Source organism: Cinclus cinclus, chromosome 9 (genome assembly GCF_963662255.1).
Source record: "Cinclus cinclus chromosome 9, bCinCin1.1, whole genome shotgun sequence".
Classification (NCBI taxonomy): Eukaryota; Metazoa; Chordata; class Aves; order Passeriformes; family Cinclidae; genus Cinclus; species Cinclus cinclus.
Window position 1 is genome coordinate 13,504,994 of NC_085054.1, and position 21,549 is coordinate 13,526,542.

General features: G+C 60.0%; 2 protein-coding genes across 2 annotated transcripts; both read left to right on the top strand.

Annotated features, from left to right (window-relative positions):
• Positions 1–1,303: 1,303 nt before the first annotated feature.
• Positions 1,304–8,937, top strand: DNPEP (aspartyl aminopeptidase). The gene is made up of 16 exons (XM_062498012.1): positions 1,304–1,382; positions 3,836–3,984; positions 4,056–4,131; positions 4,209–4,297; positions 4,379–4,492; positions 4,835–4,960; positions 5,100–5,230; positions 5,591–5,675; positions 6,091–6,198; positions 6,430–6,507; positions 6,841–6,924; positions 7,190–7,350; positions 7,495–7,534; positions 7,911–8,012; positions 8,348–8,515; positions 8,887–8,937. The coding sequence occupies exons 1-16, from the start codon at positions 1,304–1,306 to the stop codon at positions 8,935–8,937; spliced, it is 1,641 nt and encodes a 546-aa protein (XP_062353996.1).
• An 876-nt stretch (positions 8,938–9,813) lies between these two features.
• On the top strand, positions 9,814–20,882 carry PTPRN (protein tyrosine phosphatase receptor type N). Its single transcript, XM_062498257.1, has 23 exons — positions 9,814–9,907; positions 11,507–11,557; positions 11,748–11,861; positions 12,104–12,209; positions 12,329–12,527; positions 12,667–12,991; positions 13,202–13,318; positions 13,448–13,527; positions 13,603–13,889; positions 14,369–14,455; positions 14,609–14,688; positions 14,918–14,982; positions 17,253–17,465; positions 17,590–17,799; positions 17,888–18,035; positions 18,201–18,274; positions 18,568–18,645; positions 18,779–18,898; positions 19,007–19,173; positions 20,268–20,321; positions 20,439–20,503; positions 20,592–20,665; positions 20,766–20,882. Exons 1-23 carry the CDS (start codon positions 9,814–9,816, stop codon positions 20,835–20,837), a joined length of 2,880 nt encoding a protein of 959 aa, XP_062354241.1. The 3' UTR covers positions 20,838–20,882.
• The last annotated feature ends 667 nt before the right edge of the window (positions 20,883–21,549 follow it).

A 21,549-nucleotide genomic window follows, 5' to 3' on the forward strand; every position in this document is an offset into this window, starting at 1 on the left:
GCACTGGCCTGGTCCCAGTTTCCATCAAGTCTTGCATGAGACTGCTGCCGGGAAGGCGTTTGGAACTGGAATGTCAAACAAATCCCTCTGGTCATGACATCCCTGTGAGCAAAGCCAGCTGCATCCTGCAGCCGCCCCTCCTTCCTGGCCCTCCCTCCCTGCTGTTCCCCCAGGATTTAAACCCAGCACAGCCTCCTTGGACTGTGGGCATCTTGGGGCTTGAAGCTAGACAGGATGTGAGGACAGGGTGCTGGCCCTTCCTTGTCCCTATACCCTGCCACCAGGACTCAGTGCCCCCTTATGCCAAGCCTTAGCTCAAGGGTGAGTTGAGGAATGGGAATGGGAATGAAGCAGCGGGGGTGTCTATCCCCCCCCCCCCCCTCCTGACCCCGGCTGTCTTCCTTCATCCCGCTCCTTTTACAGCCATGAGCCTCCAAGACGCCTTTACCCTAAGAGGGAAGGACTGTGTGGTCCATTCCCCAGTGCTGACAGATCCAGGGCGCATGCTACTGTCTAAATAGGAGGTGGCTCTCTCTCCCTGCCTGGACCAAGGCTTAGCCTGGCCTGATGGGGTCCCAGGAGCTGGTGGATAAAGTCTCCAGTCCCCCCACACTCCCTGTTCATCCCAGCTACCCCCATGCCTTTGCCCACTCAAGAGCTCAGGACCAGGGGGAGCACAGACTGTTTCTTCTGGTCCCCACCCTCAAGTCCCCAGGTGATGGGAGTGCTGAGGATATTGTCCTGTTTGTGAGCGGCACAGAATGCTGAGGGTGCCTGGATGTCCCCATGGCAAGCATGGATGCCAGGGGTATCCACATGCAACCTGTATAGATGCTGGGAGGTGTTTGCTCACCTCCCTCAGTCTTTGTAAGTCCTCCAGGTGAGTTGTTGCCTCCATGTTTCATGAGCATGATGGGGGTGAGCTGTTGCTCTGAGTCATGTAGATGATGGGGGAGACCAACTACTTCCATATCCATGCAGATGCTTGAAGCATACACCTGCCCCATCACTCATCTACAGCTGGCCCTGTGGTCCATGGGGATACTGAGGATGGTCCCCCATCCCTGCTGCCTAGGGGCAGGCTGAAGTGTGTCCACCTGCCCTCGTGGTCCATGGGGACATTTAGCTGCCCCAGTGGCATGGAAATACTAAAGATGCCCAGCTACCCTTGTCATCCATGTGGATGCGGGGATGACGAAGTGGCTGAACAGTCCATAAGGGTGCTGCAGGCCTCGATAGCATCACCCATGCCAGTGAGATGAGGTAGCATTACCCACTTCATTGCTGATGGCTCACGTAAGGCATGGTGGCCATTCACCCAGCCTCCAGCAATTCCTGGGCAGTGATTTCACTTTCCCATGCTCAGACACGTGGGCCGGGATGTGGGGGACCGCCTCGATAGATGCCATCCCTTTGCTCATCCTGGCAGGGCTGGCAAGGGTGGGGTCCAGGCAGCCTGGCAGGCAGTGGGAGAAGGGGGTGGCACTTCCTGGATCTCTGCTGTGTTTACAGTCTTTGTCCTGGGCCATCTTTCCATTAACCCCTTCCAGCAGGAAGGCCTGAGCTCTGCCTGCCTATCCCCAGAGCCTACTGCCAGCAGGGAACACTTCTTACAGCAAAGCCTGCCCAGAACTCCAACAAGGCTGTCAGGGGACATAGGAAGAACCACAGTACCCTGTCCCTTCTGGTCTTGTCCCTTCCAGGCACCCCTGGGCACACACATGAGCCCAGCAGCAGGGTGCACACATGCAGAGGAGGAGCTGATGCTGTTTTGGAAGGGCTGCCTGTGGCTCCCTGCTGCACTGGATGATCCATGGGGCAGCACGGGATGGGGACAGAAGCACTGTCTTCTCAGGAGCACAGTGATGGGGTAGTGGGCAACCATGGCAGGTGCTGTGCAGCCCTTGGCACCCAGCCAGGGATGAGTCAGAGCCCACCCGGATATAGCCATCAGGAGCTTTTTCTGGAAGTCCTGCTGTGCCGGGAATAGCTGTGGCACGCCAAGGCACTGCCCTTTGCTCACAGCAGCAGGGCTAGACAAAGGCCACACCCGGCCCTGCCACTCACTCCTGCTCTGACACCCCAGATCCAGGCACACGTTGCTCCTGCACACACACCCCAGGAGCCATCCGTCCTGAGCACCCACTGGGTACCATCCGCTCTGGCCATCCATAGGCTGGGGAACCAGAGACTCTCTAAATGTCCTCAGATGTTCCTCAGGCACAGCCTGGGAACCATTCAAGAGCACCTGGCCCTGAGCTGGGCTCCGGCAGCAGAGCAGGTTGATGGTGGCAGGAGGAGTGTGGGGATGGCAGCCTGGCATACATGTCCCTTTGACACATGTATCCCAGCTCTGGGCTGGAGTGCCTGGTGCTCCCAGCCTGGTCCTGGCCTGGGAGGGCCTGGCCCTGTGTTGTGTTGTGGTTGACATGGAGACCCTGCAGCTCTCTGTTTGCAGGGTGCCAGGCATTGGGAGTGCTCATTCCCATTTGGTGCTGGGGAGAGGCAGGTGCTGGGGGCTGGGAGCATAAATCCAGAGTTGTCAGGAGCTCTCAGCACGACAGGTCACAGGGTCAGGGGCAATAGGACCACCAGTTTCCAGTCCTCAGAACATGGACAGCGTCTCCAGCTAATGGGGTGCCCACACAGTTGACTCAGGAGCTGGGAATCCAGCTGGCACCCAACACCTGGGCCCCATGCAGCACTTACAGGCTGCCATGTCCATCTCCCAAGGCCACATACTCATTGCTAGGAAGAAAAGATCCTGCTGGGAAATGATGCATGAGGACTGATTGAAACCCAAAACCCCACTGCTGCATCCAGCCCATGAAGGGTACCCAGATAAGGGCAGGAGGCACCCTAATCCATGCAAGGCTGAGAGGTCCTATCCCTTGGGAGTACCCCTGGGGCTGAAAGGCAGCTTGGATGCTGCCCTGCCACCAGGGTGATTCTCAGAACACAGTGCATTGCTGTCACTCAGAGACATTTGTCTCCAACATGGCACCAAGGGTTTGTGCCTTGTTTCCTGTGAGGGCCAGGCAGTGTCAACAGGGAGCAACAACAATGGGGGGCTGCAGCTTGGCTGTGCCCCACTCCAAATATAACTGGCGTTGGGGAAGCGAGAGTGTTTTCCTGTGCACCTGCACCCCACTGCAGGCAGGCCAAGCTCCATTTTGGGGCAGCCCCTGCTCCCCCCAGTTAGCCCTAGAACTGGGCCACACCAGGGCAGGATGGGTGACTGTCGGTGTGGAGCCTGTCCCTGCCTCTTGCTTCCCACCCTGGCCCCTCCTGGCTGCATCGACTGCATCCCTCTTCCACCCACCCTTAATTCAGCTCTATCCTAGCCTTGTCAGGCTCTGTGTTCTCCTGGTCTGGACCAGGGTGCAGGGTGAGGGGTGCAGGCTGAGAGTGCAATGTGCATGGAGGGGGGCACAGTGTGGGAGGTGCAGGGTATGGCTCGCGGGGTCGGAGGTGGTGGGGAGCAGGATGCACATTGCAGATTGCAGGGTGTGGACTACGGAGTGCAGAGTGCAGGGTGTGGGTTGTGGGATGTACGGCTGGGTGCAGATTGCCCAGTGTGGATTGTGGGGTGTAGGGGTGGGTACAGACTGCAGATTGCGGGGTGTAGGGTTGGGTGCAGGGTGCAGATTGCGGGGTGTGGATTGCGGGGTGTAGGGTTGGGTGCAGGGTGCAGATTGCGGGGTGTGGATTGCGGGGTGTAGGGTTGGGTGCAGAGTGCAGATTGCGGGGTGTGGATTGCGGGGTGTAGGGTTGGGTGCAGAGTGCAGATTGCGGGGTGTGGATTACGGGGTATAAGGTTGGGTGCAGATTGCAGGGTGCAGAGTTCGGGGTGCACGCTGCGCATTCCTCCGCACCAGCAGGGGGCGCTGGGCGGACCGGCGCGGCGCGGTGGCGGCCATGCAGGTACCGGGCGGGCGGCGGGCGCGGGACGGGGTCGGGTCGGTGCCGCCCGGGACGGAGGTGGTCGGTCCCGCGGGGGTCCTGGCACGGGGCGGGATCTTGCCGGCGCTGTGCGGTGACGGTGGTGCCCGCAGGCGGCGGCGCAGAGCTCGAAGGCGGCGGCGCAGGAGCTGGTGAAGTTCGTGAACCGCAGTCCCTCGCCGTACCACGGTGAGTTCCCGCCCGCTCTCCTCCCCGGCCCTCTTCCTCTTCCCCGCGGGCCGCTCTGACGGCTCTTCCTCCCACAGTGGTGGCCGAATGCCGCAGCCGGCTACTGCAGGCCGGCTTCCAGGAGCTGAAGGAGACGGAGCACTGGGACGTGCGGCCGGCGCAGAAGGTGGGCCCGGCTGGGACGGGGCCGCGAGAGCCGGGGGTGGACGGGGGAACCTCACCCCTGACTCTGCCCTTCTGCTTCCAGTACTTCGTCACCAGGAACTACTCCACCCTGATCGCCTTTGCCGTCGGCGGCCAGTTCCAGCCCGGGAATGGGTTCAGCCTGCTAGGGGCCCACACCGACAGCCCCTGCCTCAGGGTAAGGTCGCCCGGCTGGGTGCTGAGTCCTTCTCTGGGGTCCTCTAGTTTCACAGCACAAGCAGAAACTGTCCTGACTACCCCTGTACCCTGTAGCATCATTGTTGGCTCCCTACATCTCCCAAGTCTCTCACCCAGAGCAGCCCCTACATTTCTCTGCTTGCTGCTGTCTCCTCTGCTCGCTGTGTCCCCTGTCCTGCAAAGCCCCGCAAAAGGTGCTGTGAAGCACCCTGTGCTGGCAGCATCAGCGATGAGGCTCTGGGCATGTGCTGCCCAGTTCCCACCAGCTGCCCGCTCCCCAGCACTTCATGGTGCCAGCAGTGACACCTCTGTTGTTGCCCAGGTGAAGCGTCGCTCTAAGCGAGGACAGGTGGGCATAGTGCAAGTCGGTGTGGAGACCTATGGAGGGGGCATCTGGAACACCTGGTTTGACCGTGACCTCACCGTGGCTGGGAGGGTGATCATAAAGGTGAGTCTGATTTAGGACATGCATGGTCGGATTGCTGTGTGTCTCTTGCACTGGGTCACTGACCCCCACACAGAGCAGAACCTGCTGCCGGCCTCTCAGCTCTGCAGACCTGGCCCCAGAAGTCCTCCTTGTGTTTCAGGACCCAGCCACGGGGCGCCTGGAGCAGCGCCTGGTACATGTGGAGCGGCCCATCCTCCGCATTCCTCACCTGGCCATCCATCTGCAGCGCAACATCAATGAGAGCTTTGGGCCCAACACCGAGCACCACCTGTAAGGCGTGGCTTGGTCCTGACCCCTGGCCAGCCCTTGGGAGGGCTGGGACCCAGCTAGAGCCAAGCCCTGCCTTAGCTCTCCCTTTGGCAGCTGCTCTTTGCAGTGGGGAGATCTGCAGTGGCTTTTAGCACCATAAAGTCCTTTCAGTAGATGCTTCCAAGCATAGGTTTTGGGAAAGGACACTGGGGTGTCCTGAGGTGGCACAACAGATTTGTGCTTAAAGTGTTCTTGCTCTGTCTGGCATAGCAGTCACTCCCTGGTGGATCAAGGCAAACACCCCAGGAAGTGTTGGTGGTGTGTGACCCAAGCAGGTGAGGTGAGCAAAGCTCTGGGAGCTAATGTTGCTGACCCCCACAGGGTTCCCATTCTGGCCACTGCAGTGCAGGAGGAGCTGGAAAAGGAGGTGCTTATGGAGTCCACACCATGCAGTGCTGCAGCCCAGGTGAGCTCTGTGCCAAGGATCAGCAGGGACGCTTGCAAGGACCTCATACTTGTCACCTTTGCTTTTGAGTCCTCAGAGACCTGCCACCAGGTTCCCCTTCTCCCTGTGGAGAAGCTGGTAACCTTCCACTCTGCCACATGTGTACATGGCACATCTGCTCAGCCATCTCTCTCTTCTCACCCTTGCTTACAGCTGGTGTGGAAGGGGTACATCTCCCTGAGGAGGCAGGGCAGGGACGGGGCTAGCACAGGGCTGTAGAGCTGTCCTGGATGAGTTATGGGCTTGAACAGATATGTTAGTAGGAGAGAGGACTCTGCCAACATAAGCAGGGTCAGGGGCAGCTTTGCAAAGAGAAACCAGGAGTTTCTCCTGCCATCCACTGCCTGACCTGCCCACATCTCTGCTTTCTTCCCAGGCAGAGCGGCACAGCCCTGTTCTGCTTTCACTGATCTGCCCCCAGCTGGGGGTGAAACCAGAGCAGATTGTGGAGCTGGAACTATGCCTGGCAGATACACAGCCGGCGGTGAGTAAGGGCAGGAGCCTCCCTCTGTCTGTGCACAGCCTATGGGCTGGCATTGCACAGGTGTTACCTGGCATATGTCCTCTGCCTGGAGTGTGCCAGAGCTGGGAGCTGAATGAAATGAGAGGAAGCTGCTCCTGAGGGGCAGAGATAAGGATACTTGAATGGGGACCCAGTGGCAGGTACTTTTTGGTGACCAAGGGTCTGTGCCCTATTCCTCTTGGCTCTCTGCAGACAGTGGGTGGTGCCTTCGATGAGTTCATTTTTTCCCCGCGTCTGGACAACCTGCACAGTTGCTACTGTGCCTTGCAGGTGAGAGGTGAACGACCCTGGAGGCTGCAGCATGGCCTCCATGCAACCCAGCTCAGCTTTGGGCTGGCCAAAGGCTCTGCAGGGAGCCTTATGTTCTCATGGATTGGGTCTAGACTGTTGGAGGACCTGGGGTTGGATGCCTCCTTTTGTGGATGTGTGGGGTTGCAAGGAGCTCCCAGGGGTGACCCCTGCTGTTGCTGGGCAATGAGTGTGCCCACAGCTCCTTTCCTCCATGCTTTGGACTCTCCTGGGGGATTTCCTGATGGCTCAGTCCTGAGATTCCCAAGATGGAGTGGCACTCAGGCTGGTGTCCATTCCCCCCTAACCCTGCAGGCCTTGATTGACTCCTGTGCGTCACCTTTGTCCCTCTCCGAGGAGCCCAATGTGCGTCTCATCGCGCTCTATGACAACGAGGAGGTGAGCGAGGGGCATGGCCGTGGGGTGGCTGGCACCAGAAGGGGCTCCATAGTCTCTGCTCTTCCCCAGCCATGCCTAGCAGGAGAGAGATCCCACACCCCAGTGGAGGAAGAAGGGATTTGCTTATACCCACATGGAGCATGGCCCAGGCAGGGGTTGGAAGCACTGGTGTAGTAGGAAGCTGCTTTGCTGGCTTTAGGGAGCGCCCTGTCACTCATCTGGCCCTGTGGTGCTGTGGCGTAGTGCTGATGGTGATCCTTGGCAGGTAGGATCAGAGAGTGCACAGGGCGCAGAGTCCTTGCTAACGGAGCTGGTTCTGCGCCGGATCTCAGCATCGCCACACAACCTGACAGCCTTCGAGGAGGCAGTGGCCAAGTCCTACATGATCAGTGCTGATATGGCCCATGCTGTGCACCCCAATTATGTGTGAGTAGTCTGAGCCATACCACAGGCAAGGGCAGCCTGCCCTGCCACCTGTGGGACATAACCCCATCGCTCCCAGGTAGCAGACAGAGCAATCCTTGTTGCAGCAAAGAGGGAAGGCTATAGTGTGGAACTTCTCTTTTGCAGGGACAAGCATGAGGAGAATCATCGTCCAGCCTTCCACAAGGTGAGGGCAGCTCTGTGCTTTGGTCTAGAATGGTTACTGTCTGTCTGTCCTGCAGCACTGTGGATTGCCCAGCTGCTCCCAGGGCACAACTCTGGAGCATTCAAATGGGAAACGTTTATCATTCAATGGGATTTGACTATGTCATTTGTCTGATGTTAATCACTTGGGATCCCAGTCTTGTCCATAGAGCTTCTCCCTGCTCCGAACTGGGGCTGTCCCCACAGAAACACTGTCTCCATCCCCATGGCCTCACCCAGGAAAGGGAGAATGGACTGATATGTTGGGGTGGTACGACATTGCCTGGGCATGGGTGTTTCTAGGGCCACTGATTAATCCTGGGTCCCATCATGGGCTAGCAGTGCCTTCCTCTGTGCAGGGCCCTGTCATCAAAGTGAACAGCAACCAGCGCTACGCCTCCACAGCTGTCACTGAAGCTGTAATCCGGGACGTTGCCGCCCGTGTGGGTGTCCCTCTGCAGGTGAGCAAGGCAGGGCTAGGCTTCAACTCCTTGAACACCAGGAGTTTAGGCTGCAGCCTGTGCCAAAGCTCCACCCCTGTTACCATGTCTGACCCCACTGGGGTCTCTGTGCTGCCTGTTGCTCTGGGACTCCAGCTCCAGGACTGCCTCAGGGAGCAAGCTGGTGGGCAGGATGGGAGCCTGGCCTGAATGTGTCTTATCTGGAGCATGTTTTTTGAACCTGGTGTGGGTTGGTGCTGCTTCCTTGTCCCAGGTTGCCTCCCTTCTGGTCTTAGGGCCCTTGTGGGAGGCCATGGGGCAGCATGTGGAGCTGCTGAGGTTTTGCCCCCATGCAGGAGTTCATGGTGCGCAATGACACACCCTGCGGCACCACCATCGGTCCCATTCTGGCCTCCCGCCTGGGGCTGCGTGTGCTGGACATTGGCTGCCCACAGCTGGCCATGCATTCCATCCGGGAGATGTGCTGCACCTCGGGGGTGCTTCAGAGCATCACCCTCTTCAAGGTGAGCCCTGTGTCCCGTATCATGTCCTAAAACCTGCTCCCTGCTGCTCTACATCTCCCACATCCCAATGTCCCTATCCAATCCCTGCTTTGGGGCTGAGCCCAGCCATCGCACAGAGCTCCCCAGCTCTTTAGACAAGCTCAGGTACTGGCTGCTTCCAGAGGTGCCCCCTCTCATCCCAGCCTTCCCCAGTGACTGCCATCCCTAAGTAGTTCCTATGGCAACCAGTGCTAGCCTTGAGTCAGTGGTGGGTTACTATGGCGACGTGGTCCTGCTCTCTGCAAGTAGCTGCTTACTATGACGCTGTGACAGGGAGCTGCTGCCTGCCTCCACCGCTTGTCCCCCCACCCCAACAGCCTCTCTTCTTCCAGGGCTTCTTCGAGCTCCTGCCGACGGTCAGCAGCAGCCTGGTGGTCGACTGAACATGGCGGGGAGGGAGTAGCAGTGGGTTTAGTCCTGGGGCCATTAAAGCATTTCTGTCTCACCAGCGAGTGGTCCATGACTGTGGGTGGGCTGACGTATGTGGCTCCCCCTGGGGACTCCCATGGCTCCCACCTGTGCTCTCCCCTAGAATCGTGAGGGAGACCTATTCTCCCATCGACAATCCGTTGTCGAGGGATGCTGAGGGTCCCAGCTAAGGGGCAGAACAGAGCTCGGCTCCTGCCTAGGGAGAGCTGGCTGCACGGTTTCCCCTGTCTCGTGCACTGACCCTTTCCCTAGGAATGATCCTGCCGTGTGCGCAGGGATGTGCCGGCGTCAGACCTGAAGCTGCTCGCCGGGGCCGGGACAGGTGCTCCCTGCCCGGGCCGGGGGCTACCCTCTCCCCGCGGCCGGTGCCTGGGCGGTGCCGCCGGGCGGGGCACGAGGGTGCGGCTCCACGCTCGCCGCTCATTGGGCGCCTCTCAGGGGCGTGTACCACGCGGGAGCCAGTGCGGCCGCCGGGCTGGGAAGGGCCTGGCGCTGATTGGTGGGAGCGCTGCTAGCGCTGTGGCACACCCCCGGGGGGCGTGGCTCGCCCCCGGGGACGCTGCGATTGGCGCGGCGCTCGGCCGCCTCTCCCCGGAGTGAGGCGTAATTGGCCCCGCTGGACACCGGGGGGCGAGAGCGCGGCGCTGGGGGCAACCGCGCGGGCCTCTGATTGGCCACGGCGCGGAGGGGCGCGGCGCCGCGGCAGCGCGCAGCTCGCCATTGGCGGGTCGGCGGCGGCGGGCGGGGCGCGCGGCGCGGCGGGGCGCGGGTTGGCGGCGGCGGCGGGGGCGCGGCCGGCGGGTGCGCCATGGTGCGGCTGTGAGCGGAGCATGGGGCGGCGGCTCCTCCGGGCGCTCCTCTGCCTCCTCCTCCTGGCCGGCCGCGGGCAACTGCGTGACGGCGCCGCCGCCACCGCCGCACACGGTGAGACCGCGACCCCGGCCAGGGCGGCTTTGCCCCGGGCTGCGCGAGGGCCGGAAGGAGATTCCCGGGGAGTGGAGGGGCACGGGACTCCGCGGCCGGTGCGGTTGCCGCCGCTGTAGGGTGCTGTCACGGCGTGCAGCGGCGAGTTCGGCCCCTGGCGGATAGCGGGACAGGGTGGTCCGGGACCGGCACCGCGGGGGCGCCCCTCTCCCGGGGCTGCGGGGCCGCTGGGTGTGCTAATCCCCGGGGCACCCAGCCGGCTGTAGAGTTGCCGCCCCGCCGGGCCCGAGAGCTACGAGAGCAGAACGGTGCTTGCTCATGCCAGGGGCAAAGCCGGTGCCTGAGGCTGCCGCAGAGATGAGGAGCCCGGGCCAGCGGCCCTAAGTGTGGCTTCCTCCGAGACCATGCCGCCATTTAGCTGCCCTCCGCCTCTAAGTGCGGCCCGCTCGGGCCGGTGCACCCGCTCTTCTCCAGGTCGGTCCGTGTGGTCCGAGCTTGAGGCTCTCGGGGAACCGAGTGTCGCTGTCGGTAGCAGGACTACAGCGGCACGGCACGGCACGGCCCCGGCTCCGCTGACTCACTACCGGGCGCCCGAGGCTGTCATCCAGCGGCCCGGGAGTGCCGGGACGGATCCGGCCGCACCGAGGGGGCTTCGCTGCCCCCGCGAGCAAGCAAGGAATGGTTCCGGGATGGCTGCGGCCGAGCACCGTCCTGGCCGGGGGAGCCTCCCTGAGCTGGGGCCGCCGCCCCTCCCGGCGGAGCGGGGCGTCTCGGCGGGAGAGCGCTGCGCCGTTTCAGCACCGCGGACAGCGCCGGCCTTGCCGCCCCGGCCCTCGCCGCCGCCGTCCCTGGGGTCTCCCCTGACGCTGGGGTCCTGTGCACTGCACCTGCGTGGCCTCCGCCCCGGGTGACGCTAGCCCGTGGGTGCCGGGGTTTCGAGGACCCTCATCCTTACTAGCCCCCTTCCCCCGCGGCGGGTTTGACGGGCCCCTCCCTCCCCTCCCCCCGGTTGTTTTCTCGTTCCTTCCTTGCCATCCGGGGCTGAGTCATCGCCTGCTGCCGTCTCGCTGCTGACGGTCTTGGACCGAAACGGGGGGGGGGAGAGAGAGGGGGAAGCCGCCCCCTGCCCAAGTGCTGCCCGCCGATGGAGCAGTACATACCCCACACCCCCAACACCACTACATCCATGCTTTGGGGTCTGCCTCGCAGGGAGAGTGGATTCCGGTGTCAATGGTTTGCATCTCTTCCTCGTAGTACCACATGTAGGAGGGCAGCAGATGTGGTTTTGCACATCTCTGCTGCTTCAGTCTTACCTTCCTTACTGCTAACACCCCAAAAAACTCCAGGCCTTTGCCACTTTCCAGAGCCAAGGATATACTTTCTATGCAGCCCCCATCTTGTCTCTGAGGGGCAGAAAAGACTGGCACGGAGTCTCTGCCATGAGCTACAAAGCTGTGTCCCCTCCCACCATCACCAACCACATTGCATCCCCGTGCCACTTTTCTGGAGCGTAGGGGTCCCCCAAACAGCTGGTGATGAGCAAATTCCACTGGAGTCCCCCTTGGATGCTGTGCTGACTGGCCTGTCTGTCTGTCCCAGGCTGCCTGTTTGACCGAAGGCTGTGCTCCCCGCAGGAGGTGTGTGTGCAGGGTAAGTGGCTAGCAGGGGTGCAGAGATCCCCTCTCCCTTCCCACGTGTATGTGAAGGGTACAGGAATGCCTTGAAGGGGAACCTAGGGTGCAGTGCAGGGGGCATGGCAGGAGAAAGGTGGGGCTGTGCCTGGAGATCCTCACATCAGGGTGTTTCTTCATCCCATCCCGCTGTCTCTCTTCTCTTGCAGATGGGCTGTTTGGGCAGTGCCAGGTGGGCTCCGTGCAGGACAGACCCTACTTCCAGGTCTCGTCTCCCGTGCTCCAGCGTCTGCAGGATGTCTTGCGGCATCTCATGGCACAAGGTGAATGGGGAAGTATGGGAGAAGTTGCTGTGACCCTGCAGGGAGGGTGTGCCAGGTAGAATTGCTTAATGGCTCTAGAACGGTCTGCAGTCCTGCTGGGCCAGAGACCAGGGTGGGCTAAGGAGGAGTGGGATCAAACCCAGGCCATGGGACACAGGGTCAGAATATCTGGATGGCATCCCATGTACTCACACCATGGTTCCCAGGCTGCCTCCATATCTCACAGCCTCCTCCCATGGCAGGGCTCTCGTGGCAGGATGGCATCACTCAGTATGTGATCTCTCAGGAGATGGAGCGCATCCCCCGCCTCCGCCTGCCGCCCTCGCTGGAGCCGGTGGCCAGGGACAGGTAGGACAGTGCCAGCAGAGCTCAGTGGAGCAGCAAGGGCTTCATCCCCCGAAAGGGGTTTAGGGGAGGGGCTTCCCCCTTCATCCAGGTGAGTTACTCCAGTGCTGTTTGCCTTCAAGGTTCCTGCCTCTCCGCAGTGAGCCCCGGCGAGCCCCACTAGCCCCAGACCCTGGTCTGTCAGCAGCTCAGCATTTGGAGCAGCCCCCACCCCTGCTGCTCTCCCCTCTGGTGCAGCGGTACCTGGAGCACGTCCTGCTTCCCTCCCCACCCCAGCTGGGGTACGAGGAGGCTCTGATCAATCCCTACTCCTACCACAAGGTAAGCTGTGGGGTGAGCTCCTTCTCCCAGGAAGTAGAGATTGGGAGGCAGCAGCACCTTTCTGCTGGTGCTGGGGTACCCCCACCTCCACCACGGGGTGACAGGGAGCTGTGGGGTTTGACATGTGTTTTGGTTGCAGTTCGGCTATCAGGATGGTGCTCACCAGCATCCCAGCGGCTCAGCCAGGCAGAGCTCTGAGACCTCCTCGCTGCTGGGCCGGGTCCCTGCCCAGACCCTTTTTGGGGCAGGCCCTGTGCCCTCCTATGGCGGGCAGCCAGGAGTGGATGGGGGGCATCTTTTCCAGGATTTGGGCATGCTTTCCCTGCCCAGAGAGAAAGCTGGCCGCCTGGACCCTGCCAGCACCAGGCTTCAGCACAGCTTGCGGCTCCCCAGTGACTACAGAAACATGGAGGAGAGGGAGCAGCAAGCACCCCTGGCTGCCCAGCCACCCTCTGCACAGACGGGTACCTTGTTCTCCAGCCAGGCACCAACCCTTGTTCCTATCCTGTACCCACAGCCACGAGTTCCTTGTGGCTCACACTTTCCCTCCTCTTTGGGTTTATGCCCATGGGCAAAATATACCTGTAACCCCACCTGCTCCATCTGCTTCATCCCTGGCCCCTGGTCTCCATGCAGACACAGAGCATCCAAACTGATGATACATCCTCTTGCAGATGCTGCTCTGAAGAGACTGGCTTCTCTCCTGGCCAGCTATGGCCTGGGGCTGCCAGAACTGAGTCCCCAGCAGATAAGCAGCCTATCCACCCTCCTCCAGCTGCTCCAGAGCTCTGGTGAGCTGGGTGGAGGGATGGGACCGGCATGGACTGGCAGCAGCAGGTGCTAGCACGCCTTGTTTCAGAGTAGGGAGTGTTGCCTTTTGGGGTGGATGCTGCAGGATGCTCTGTCTCTCTCCTTTCCAGGTGTTGCTGGCCCTGAAGTGCCCACAGTGAAACGGGTGGGTTTGCAGCAGGGTGATGCTGGAGGAGGTGCCATGCCACAGGTGGGATGAGGGGGAGGAGACATTTCCCCAAGGCTCTCCTCAGAGATTCCAGCTTCTCCCTTTTTCTCCCTTCAGGTGATGGAGGGGGACATGCAGCATGGAGAGGAGCCAGTGCCCCCTTCCTCCGCAGTGCCACCCCCCAAAATCCCAGCCAGCAGCTCCCCAGGGGATGGAACAAAGGGCAGGGCAGCATCCTTGCCAGCTCCCCGGGCTGAGCCACAGCAGGGACGCAGTGGGAATGCACTCAGCCCTGGAAAGCACACTGTGGTGGAGAAGAAGAGCTACACAGAGATGAAGGACAGTGGGGCACAGCAGGGCATGCGGCCACTAGACGAGTATGGCTACATCATCACAGACCAGAAGTGAGAGCTGGGGGTCAGGCAAGGGGGTGTGCATGTGTGAAGGGTCTGTATCTCCTCACCAACAGCTGTCACAGCTTCACATGCTTGACTGAGCATGTTGGGTCTTTGGTAGGGTCGGGTTTCTATAGGGTCAACTCCCCCTGATCCGTTCTCTACCCACAGCTCTTGTTCCACCCCAAAGCCTTCCTTTCCCAGCCCACACCAAGGACAGAGCTCACTATTGCATGGGTGGAAGGATGGAAGGCTGACAGTGTGTGTGCACAAGTGTCTCTGTGCACACTTTTGTGCAAGGTGGGGGGTCAGCTCACCCCCACCACCACACATCACCCCACTCTTACCTCCTGCCCACCCTGACACCTGCTCTTGCTGTGTGCTTGGGACTCCCTGGGCCTGCCTGTCCATGTTCCTTGACTGTGGGAAGTATGGGGCTGTCCCCTCGCCCCTGCCACCCCCTCCTCCTGCTGACACTGTCCCCACAGGCCCCTGGGACTGGCTGCTGGTGTGCGGCTGCTGGAGCTCCTAGCTGAGCACCTCCACCTCTCCACCGCCAGCTTCATCAACATCAGGTAAGGGGACTGGTGCCATGAGGTGCTGCAGCCTCAGCCCTGGCCATGCTCAGCACTCCCAGGCAGGGAGACAGGAGGGACTGGGCTGTAGTGAGGGTGAGTAGGGATTCTGCATTTCCAGGTCTAACACTGTGTCCCCCCTCTACCTGGCAGCGTTGTGGGTCCTGCACTTACCTTCCGCATCCAACAGAACCCCCAGAACTTTTCACTGGCAGATGTGGCCAGCCAGACTGGTGAGTTGGGCAGTGTCCCCCTGATCTTGTTCCTCTCTTCCCCTCCCAGTTGTGGGGTGCCTCTTGCCAGGGACCAGGAAGAGAGGACTCCTACCCTATGTCCCTCTGCCTTTGGCTGAACTGAGGAGCTGAAGTGGGCAGCTCTTGGAGCTATCCCTTGGCTCTGTTTCTGGGGGTTCTTTTGTGCGGAGGGGAACCATGCCTCTGACCATCTCCTCCCTGTCCACAGAGCAAGTGAAGGGAGAGCTGGAGCACGAGCTGGGCCTGAAGATTGTGCAAACAGGAGTTGGAGAGGTAGGACTGAACAAGGATTTCTGTCCCTTGGGGCTGGGGTGGTGAGGGATAGGGGAGTGAGGATGCTGCCACTGGTACAAACCAGGAGCCCCCCTCCCTGGGGTACAAGGGTCTTTGTGAGTGAGCTGTCCCTGCAGGTCTGTGGGGCAGCTTAAGAGTAGAGGAGACTGGGCAGTGTTTGGGATGCTGTGTTGGAGATAAACTCCAGTCCTGTGTTGGAGGACTCCTGTTGTAGACTGCTTCTGCCTTGTCTGTCATCCCCCTCCACTGCCTAGCAGCACGATCCTGGCCAGGGGTCTTGGCTCTTTTCAAAACAAAACTCTGCAGTATTTGAAGGTGGTTTGAGAGGGACTCCCAGAGGCTTTTCATTCCCCCAAGACTGAGGGGCTGTGCACTGTATCCCTCAAGACTTATCTTCACCCTTGTCTCCCTCCAGACTGCACACCCATCTCAGCTGTGGCCTGGGCACCTGAGCACTGTGATGTTCCCAGAGCACCCCATAAACCACAGCTAGGCAAGCAAAATACCATCATGTCCCCAGAGAATGGCAAAGCAAGTTGAGGCGGAGATGGAACAGGAACCATCTGTTTGGAGAGGGGTTACCCCTCCCCATGCTCCTCTGGGGAGCCACAGGAACAATCTCCTGGAGTGGGGAGCAGGGGTTGGAAATAAGGACCAAGCCTGGCTCCTGTGTTTGCAGCCTGAGTAGGAAAATGGTGTAGCATATCCCCAGCCCAATGTCCCCATTTCTCTCTTCTTGTCATGTGGCTGTAGTTGTGAGCAGAAAGGAAGGAAGAGGAAACTTTGGAGGAGGCCATGAAGAAGGGGTGGCCTGACCACTGAGGCAACCTGTCTCTATCAGCAATATGCAGAGTGTGTCTATGGCAATGCCTTTTGATGAGGCAGGTGGCAGGAACTGGTAGAGATGGTCAGAGATGACAAAGATGGAGCTCAGAGGAAGCTGAGGCAGCTTTGCAAGCCCCCTTCTGCACTGACCTTCCCAGTTCTAACCAGCTTGTGCTTTTCCTTTGTTCCCTCCTGACTCTGGACTTGGTGGGACTGGTGCAAGATTTGAGGAAGAGGGATGTAGGGAGGCAGGGAGACAGCAGGGCCTGGGCAGGCCTTGAGGGAGAAATCCCTTCTCTCCCCCCTGGCTCTGCTGACACCTCCAGAGGCTGCAGGGCTGCTCCTGCTTGGATGTCCCAGTGATCTGGGAGGTGCTGGGCCTGGTGGGTGCCCTGGCTGCAGGACTGACTGGACCCTGACGGCAGTTGTGTGCTGGGGGGCAGGTGGCAGCAGGGACACCTAGGCTGGGGATATCCCCAGGCAATGATGGTGATGATGTAGTTGATGATGGTGCAGTGTTCCCTCGGTAACCTCATCAGGCTCATAGCCAATGGGAGGCTGTGGCAATGAGGTAATGCAGGGCTCTGGCAGCTCATTGGGCACAGAATGCTTGAATTGGTGATGCTTCAGCATCCCTGTGCTGCCCTAGCTGGACCTAGGTAGTCATGGCATTGACAGGAAGGTCTTGTCCAGCAAGGCCTGAGCAACATCCTGTTCCACCATGGGACTGGCATATATTGGGTTGTCTCCCACAGTCACAGGGAAGGAGCCCTAGAAACACTACCTGAAAGGTGGCAGGGGCTGTTCTGTGTCCTAACTGAGGAGGGTAACGGGGAGGACTTGTCACCTAGCTGCTACAGCTGGAACAGTGCTGGCATATTCCCCACCCTGCTTCCCTCAATATTCTGCTGTGGAGCAGGATAGAGGCAGCTTCAGCTGGGAAAGTCCCCTGAGAGTAGCACGCCCAGTACTGTAGTTGCCTATCCTACACCATTAGCCTCTTGGGCAGAATTTGGCTCTTGTTGGTCTTCAGCTGGGCAGAAGGAGGTCATGGAACCAAAGTTCTAAGGGGCTACTGCCTGCCTTGTAGAAGGACAGTCCAGGCAGGGCCTGCCTCAGCAGCAGCCCTGACTGCTGGCAGCAGGGAAGCATTAAGTCACTGCTACCTGGCCAAGCTCCTCCAGCTCCAAGGACACCATTGTAGCAGTGCCCCATGTGACAGGTAGGTGGGTGCACTCTGCCTCACCCCAGTGACACCAGCTCAGCCCCCGCTGAAGTTGCTGGGAGAATCTCCTCAGGAAGGAGAAAGAGGAGCCCTTGCTCTGTTTTAACCCCCAGCAATCCCAAAGTGCAGCAGAATAGGGTCTCTGCCCCCCCCCCCCCCGGCCCCGTGCTAACTAACCCTTACTTGGCTTGGTCCTCAGCGAAATGAGGCTGCTGCCTACTCACGCCCATCTCGCTTTGGATACGGCTTCCACTCGGTGCTGCTGACCTTCATCACCCTGGCCTGCGTGGCGGTCATTGCCATCGCAGTATCTGCGGCCTTCTGCCTCCGGCGCCATGCCAAGCAGCGGGAGAAGGAGCGCCTGGCTGCCCTGGGGCCAGAGGGTGCTGCTGACACCACCTTCGAGTACCAGGTAGGACCCTGAGGGATGTGGGACCCTGCAGTATGTATCACGTGTCATCATCGCTCAGGGTGCATGGAGCTGCCCTATGGCAGCGCTGTGGCCAAGGGACAGGGCTCTTGCTGGGCTTCCCCAGGAGCTGTGCCGTCAGCACATGGCTGCCAAGTCTCTTTTTGGCCGCACTGAGGCACCAGCAGCGCCAGCGGAGACTTCGAGGGTCAGCAGTGTCTCGTCCCAGTTCAGTGATGCTCCACAGCCCAGCCCCAGCTCCCACAGCAGCACACCTTCCTGGTGTGAGGAGCCTGTCCAGTCCAACATGGACATCTCCACTGGACACATGATCCTGGTGAGCCAGCCTGGATGGGTGCCAGTCCCCTCCCCAGCCCTGCATCTGCCCCTCTGCTGCTGGGCTGACTCCCACCCCTCTGCCCCAGGCCTATATGGAGGACCACCTCCGCAACCGGGACCGGCTGGCCAAGGAGTGGCAAGCGCTCTGTGCCTACCAAGCTGAGCCCAGCATCTGCTCCATTGCCCAGAGTGAGGCCAACCTGAAGAAGAACCGCAACCCCGACTATGTGCCCTGTGAGCATCCTAGTCACCCTGCCACAGGGACCAGCCCCAGGGACCAGCTGTCCTGCCAGAGCAGGGTGTGGGGCATGAGGACCCTGAGGGCCATGGCTCATTGCAGCATTAGTGTGCCTGCAGCTCCTGTATACACTCACCAATCCTCCTGGCCTGTTCCCCCAGATGATCACGTGCGGATCAAGCTGAAAGCCGAGAGCAACCCATCCCGCAGTGACTTCATCAATGCCAGTCCAATAGTAAGTGATCACTGGGGGCTCCTGCCCTGCCGCCCTGCTCCTTTATGTGCCCAGCCCAGATGAGGTTTTCACTCTGGGATAGAGCTAGGCTGAAATTACATCCCTGAGGACTACAGATTTGAGCTTTGTGCCTGCCCCATTGCTTAAACAATTGTTAAATCCCATTTTCCTCCTGGCTGGGGCACCTGAATCTCCCTTCCCAACCTTCCTATCACCCCTGGAATATCCTCCTTCAAGTGTCACCAGCCCCTGGCCAAAGAGCGTGAAGCCCGATACCCCCTTTCCTGCTCCAGATTGAGCATGACCCACGGATGCCAGCATACATTGCCACACAGGGGCCGCTGTCCCACACTATTGCTGACTTCTGGCAGGTGAGTGTCACACAGCAGTACCAGCCCATTGGTATCCTTTTGTGTGCTTCCCACAAAATGGGACACAGGGGCTTGCCTGCCCTCCCACCTGGGCTGTCCCTCAGCAGTGAAACTCCCCTTGCCTTGCCCACAGATGGTGTGGGAACATGGCTGCACTGTGATTGTCATGCTGAGCCCCTTGGCCGAGGACAGTGTCAAGCAGTGTGACCGCTACTGGCCAGATGAAGGCTCCTCTCTTTACCACATTTATGAGGCAAGTGTGGCAGGTAGCCTGCGACATGGAGTATCCTCCAGCCCCTGTCCCTCTGAGTGCAGCCCCTTTGCCCTGCACTGATGCCCATGGTCTACCTCACTTGGGCAGGTGAACCTGGTGTCAGAGCACATCTGGTGTGAGGATTTCCTGGTGCGCAGCTTCTACCTGAAAAATGTGCAGTCGCAGGAGACCCGCACCCTGACGCAGTTCCACTTCCTCAGCTGGCCAGCTGAGGGCATCCCCACCACCACCCGGCCCCTCCTTGACTTCCGCAGGTGAGCACCCACCTGGCACTGTGCCAGCTCTTGGGGAGCCAGTGGTGATCCCAAATGCAGGCCACTGATGGGCAAGGACATCGCTGCCACGATGATGAGGGTCGGGGCCATGGTGTGGACCAGGTGCAAGGGCTAGGAGCTGCCATGGGTGGGAGGGAGCAGAAAATACAGGTTTGGATTTATATTGAATACAGCCAACTTGGGATGAGGCTCAACAGAGTTTGGTGGGCAAGAAACCTCTGGCTGAGATTGCCAGGGCTCTCCAGCCTTCACAGTGAGGGTGGGAAAGTGCTCTTCCCCAGAGCTGACATGGAGGGCAGCACTGACCGGCACCTTCCCCAGCCGTGGGTGCAAGAAGAAATCCCCAGCCTTGAACTGGCTGTGACCCATTGCTCCCAATGCCCTACAGCCAGTGGTGGATCCCCAGCTAGCCCAGGGCAAGAGCTGCAGGACTGGGACTGCTCCCAGGAAACTTGCCTGCCCAGGTCTTTAGGTCCTTGGGTGGCAGTGGGCTCTTGCCAGGCACAGGCTGCTCACTGTCCCTAGGTTGTGTGGGGCAAGAGACCCAGCCTAAGGCAGCGGGGGATGTCTCTGAGCATGTCGCCCTCCTCTCAGTCCCGCTCACACTCTCTCTCTCTCTCTCTCTCTGTCTGTCTCTGTCTCTCTCTCGCAGCTGCCGGCGTCATTTTTGTGATTTGCAGCTAGTAATCTGGCTCCAGTTGCATAGTCACAAAAGTGATCGTTGGCAGCCGTGCCTGCTGCATGGAGCATGCCAGGAGCCCCACCGGCGCCTGGCCCCCAGCTTCACACCCCACCGGACCAGAGCCACTCCCTGGGGGTCCTGCCACTGCTCCCCTCCCCAGGCTGGGCACCTGAGGAACTGAACTCCTCTCCCTGCCCCTGCCACTTTCCACTCGTGGTTCCCATCCCATTGTCCAGCACCATTATGGAGGCAGGAGGAGCCACGAGTGGGACCCCCAGGGCCACATCATGGTGTGCTGCTGTCCTGCCCCACTGAGCACAGCAAGGGACGCCTAGCACAACCTTGACCTTGGCACAGCAGGGCACTGATCTGTTCCCTCTTATCCTTGCAGGAAGGTGAACAAGTGCTACCGGGGTCGCTCCTGCCCTATCATCGTGCACTGCAGGTACTGCAGGGGATGGAGGGGCATTTGGGCTTGAGGGTGACTGAAAGCTGGGACCTGCTGCCCAGGACCAGTCCCATTGGAACCAGCTCCCCTGGACCAAGCATCTGTGTTTTGCAGTGATGGTGCGGGCAGGACTGGGACATACATCCTTGTCGACATGGTCCTGAACCGAATGGCCAAAGGTAGGTGTAGGGACGCACCATTTCTGCCTTGTCCGTGAGCTTGGCCTGTGAACTCCCCTCCTAGCACCCCTCTCTCCCTCTGCCCCAGGGGTGAAGGAGATAGACATAGCTGCTACGCTGGAACACATCCGAGATCAGCGGCCTGGTATGGTGCAGACCAAGGTATGCCCCAAACTGGGGATCTTCTCCCTCCACATAAGCATGCATAGCCCCTGGGGCTGGGCTGGCAGGGACCTTCATGTGTCCTGCTGTGTTCCTGCAGGACCAGTTTGAGTTTGCACTGACAGCTGTGGCTGAGGAAGTGAACGCCATCCTGAAGGCGCTGCCGCAGTGATGGCGAGGAGCTCTCCCTCCGCTCTCTTCTCTGCCTCCCACCCTCCGCTTCGCACTCTCCTCACAGGCCTCTGGGGCTGCTCTCCCTGTAAAATGGTGTCTGTGCTTCTGGTTCTGTTCCCCCTGCCCCCAGGCCCCCCTTCCCATCTCCCCAAGGACACTGGCCTCAGGCCCTTTGTGTGCAGGAACCCCATCACACCCACTGTCACCTCAGAGGGGGCAGGGCTCATGGCCCCTAAGCCCTGTGGAGGGGGACACCAGGTGATGCTGCTGGGAGCTGGCAGGGGGCTTCCCTAACCTGTCAGTTCTGCGTTAGCCCTCCTCCTGTACCCCTGTGGGGGGCGGAAGTGGGGACATGGGTCCTCCATACTTGGCGGGAGCATAGGGTGCAGGGGGGCCTGGCCCCCACTCCAGGTCCCCTTTGTGTGCTCCCTCCCTAGACACTCGAGCAGAAGAAAAATTTCTAGAGAACTATAATTTTGTATCTTGATGTGAATAAAGTTCTTGTGTCACGTTCGTGCAGCTGCAGCCGGGCCTGGCCTCTTGACTGTGTGTATTGGGATGGTACAGGGAGGAAATGTCATGTTTGTCCATTTCTATCCCTGCACTCTGCAACTGCCAGACAAGCAAGTTCACCTGCAGGCAAACATTACAACCCTGCATCCCCAGCACAGAAAGACCCCACAGGCAGAAGCTACTGCAAACAGGTTTAT

Coding starts and splice junctions, on each gene's coding strand:
- PTPRN (XM_062498257.1), top strand. CDS start 9,814: ATGGGGCGGCGGCTCCTCCGGGCGCTCCTCTGCCTCCTCCTCCTGGCC. Junction 9,908..11,506: donor CGCCGCCACCGCCGCACACG/GTGAGACCGCGA, acceptor TGTCTGTCCCAG/GCTGCCTGTTTGACCGAAGG. Junction 12,528..12,666: donor ATCCCTACTCCTACCACAAG/GTAAGCTGTGGG, acceptor TTTTGGTTGCAG/TTCGGCTATCAGGATGGTGC.
- DNPEP (XM_062498012.1), top strand. CDS start 1,304: ATGGTGGCCATTCACCCAGCCTCCAGCAATTCCTGGGCAGTGATTTCA. Junction 6,508..6,840: donor GTTGCTACTGTGCCTTGCAG/GTGAGAGGTGAA, acceptor CTAACCCTGCAG/GCCTTGATTGACTCCTGTGC. Junction 8,013..8,347: donor GTGTGGGTGTCCCTCTGCAG/GTGAGCAAGGCA, acceptor GCCCCCATGCAG/GAGTTCATGGTGCGCAATGA.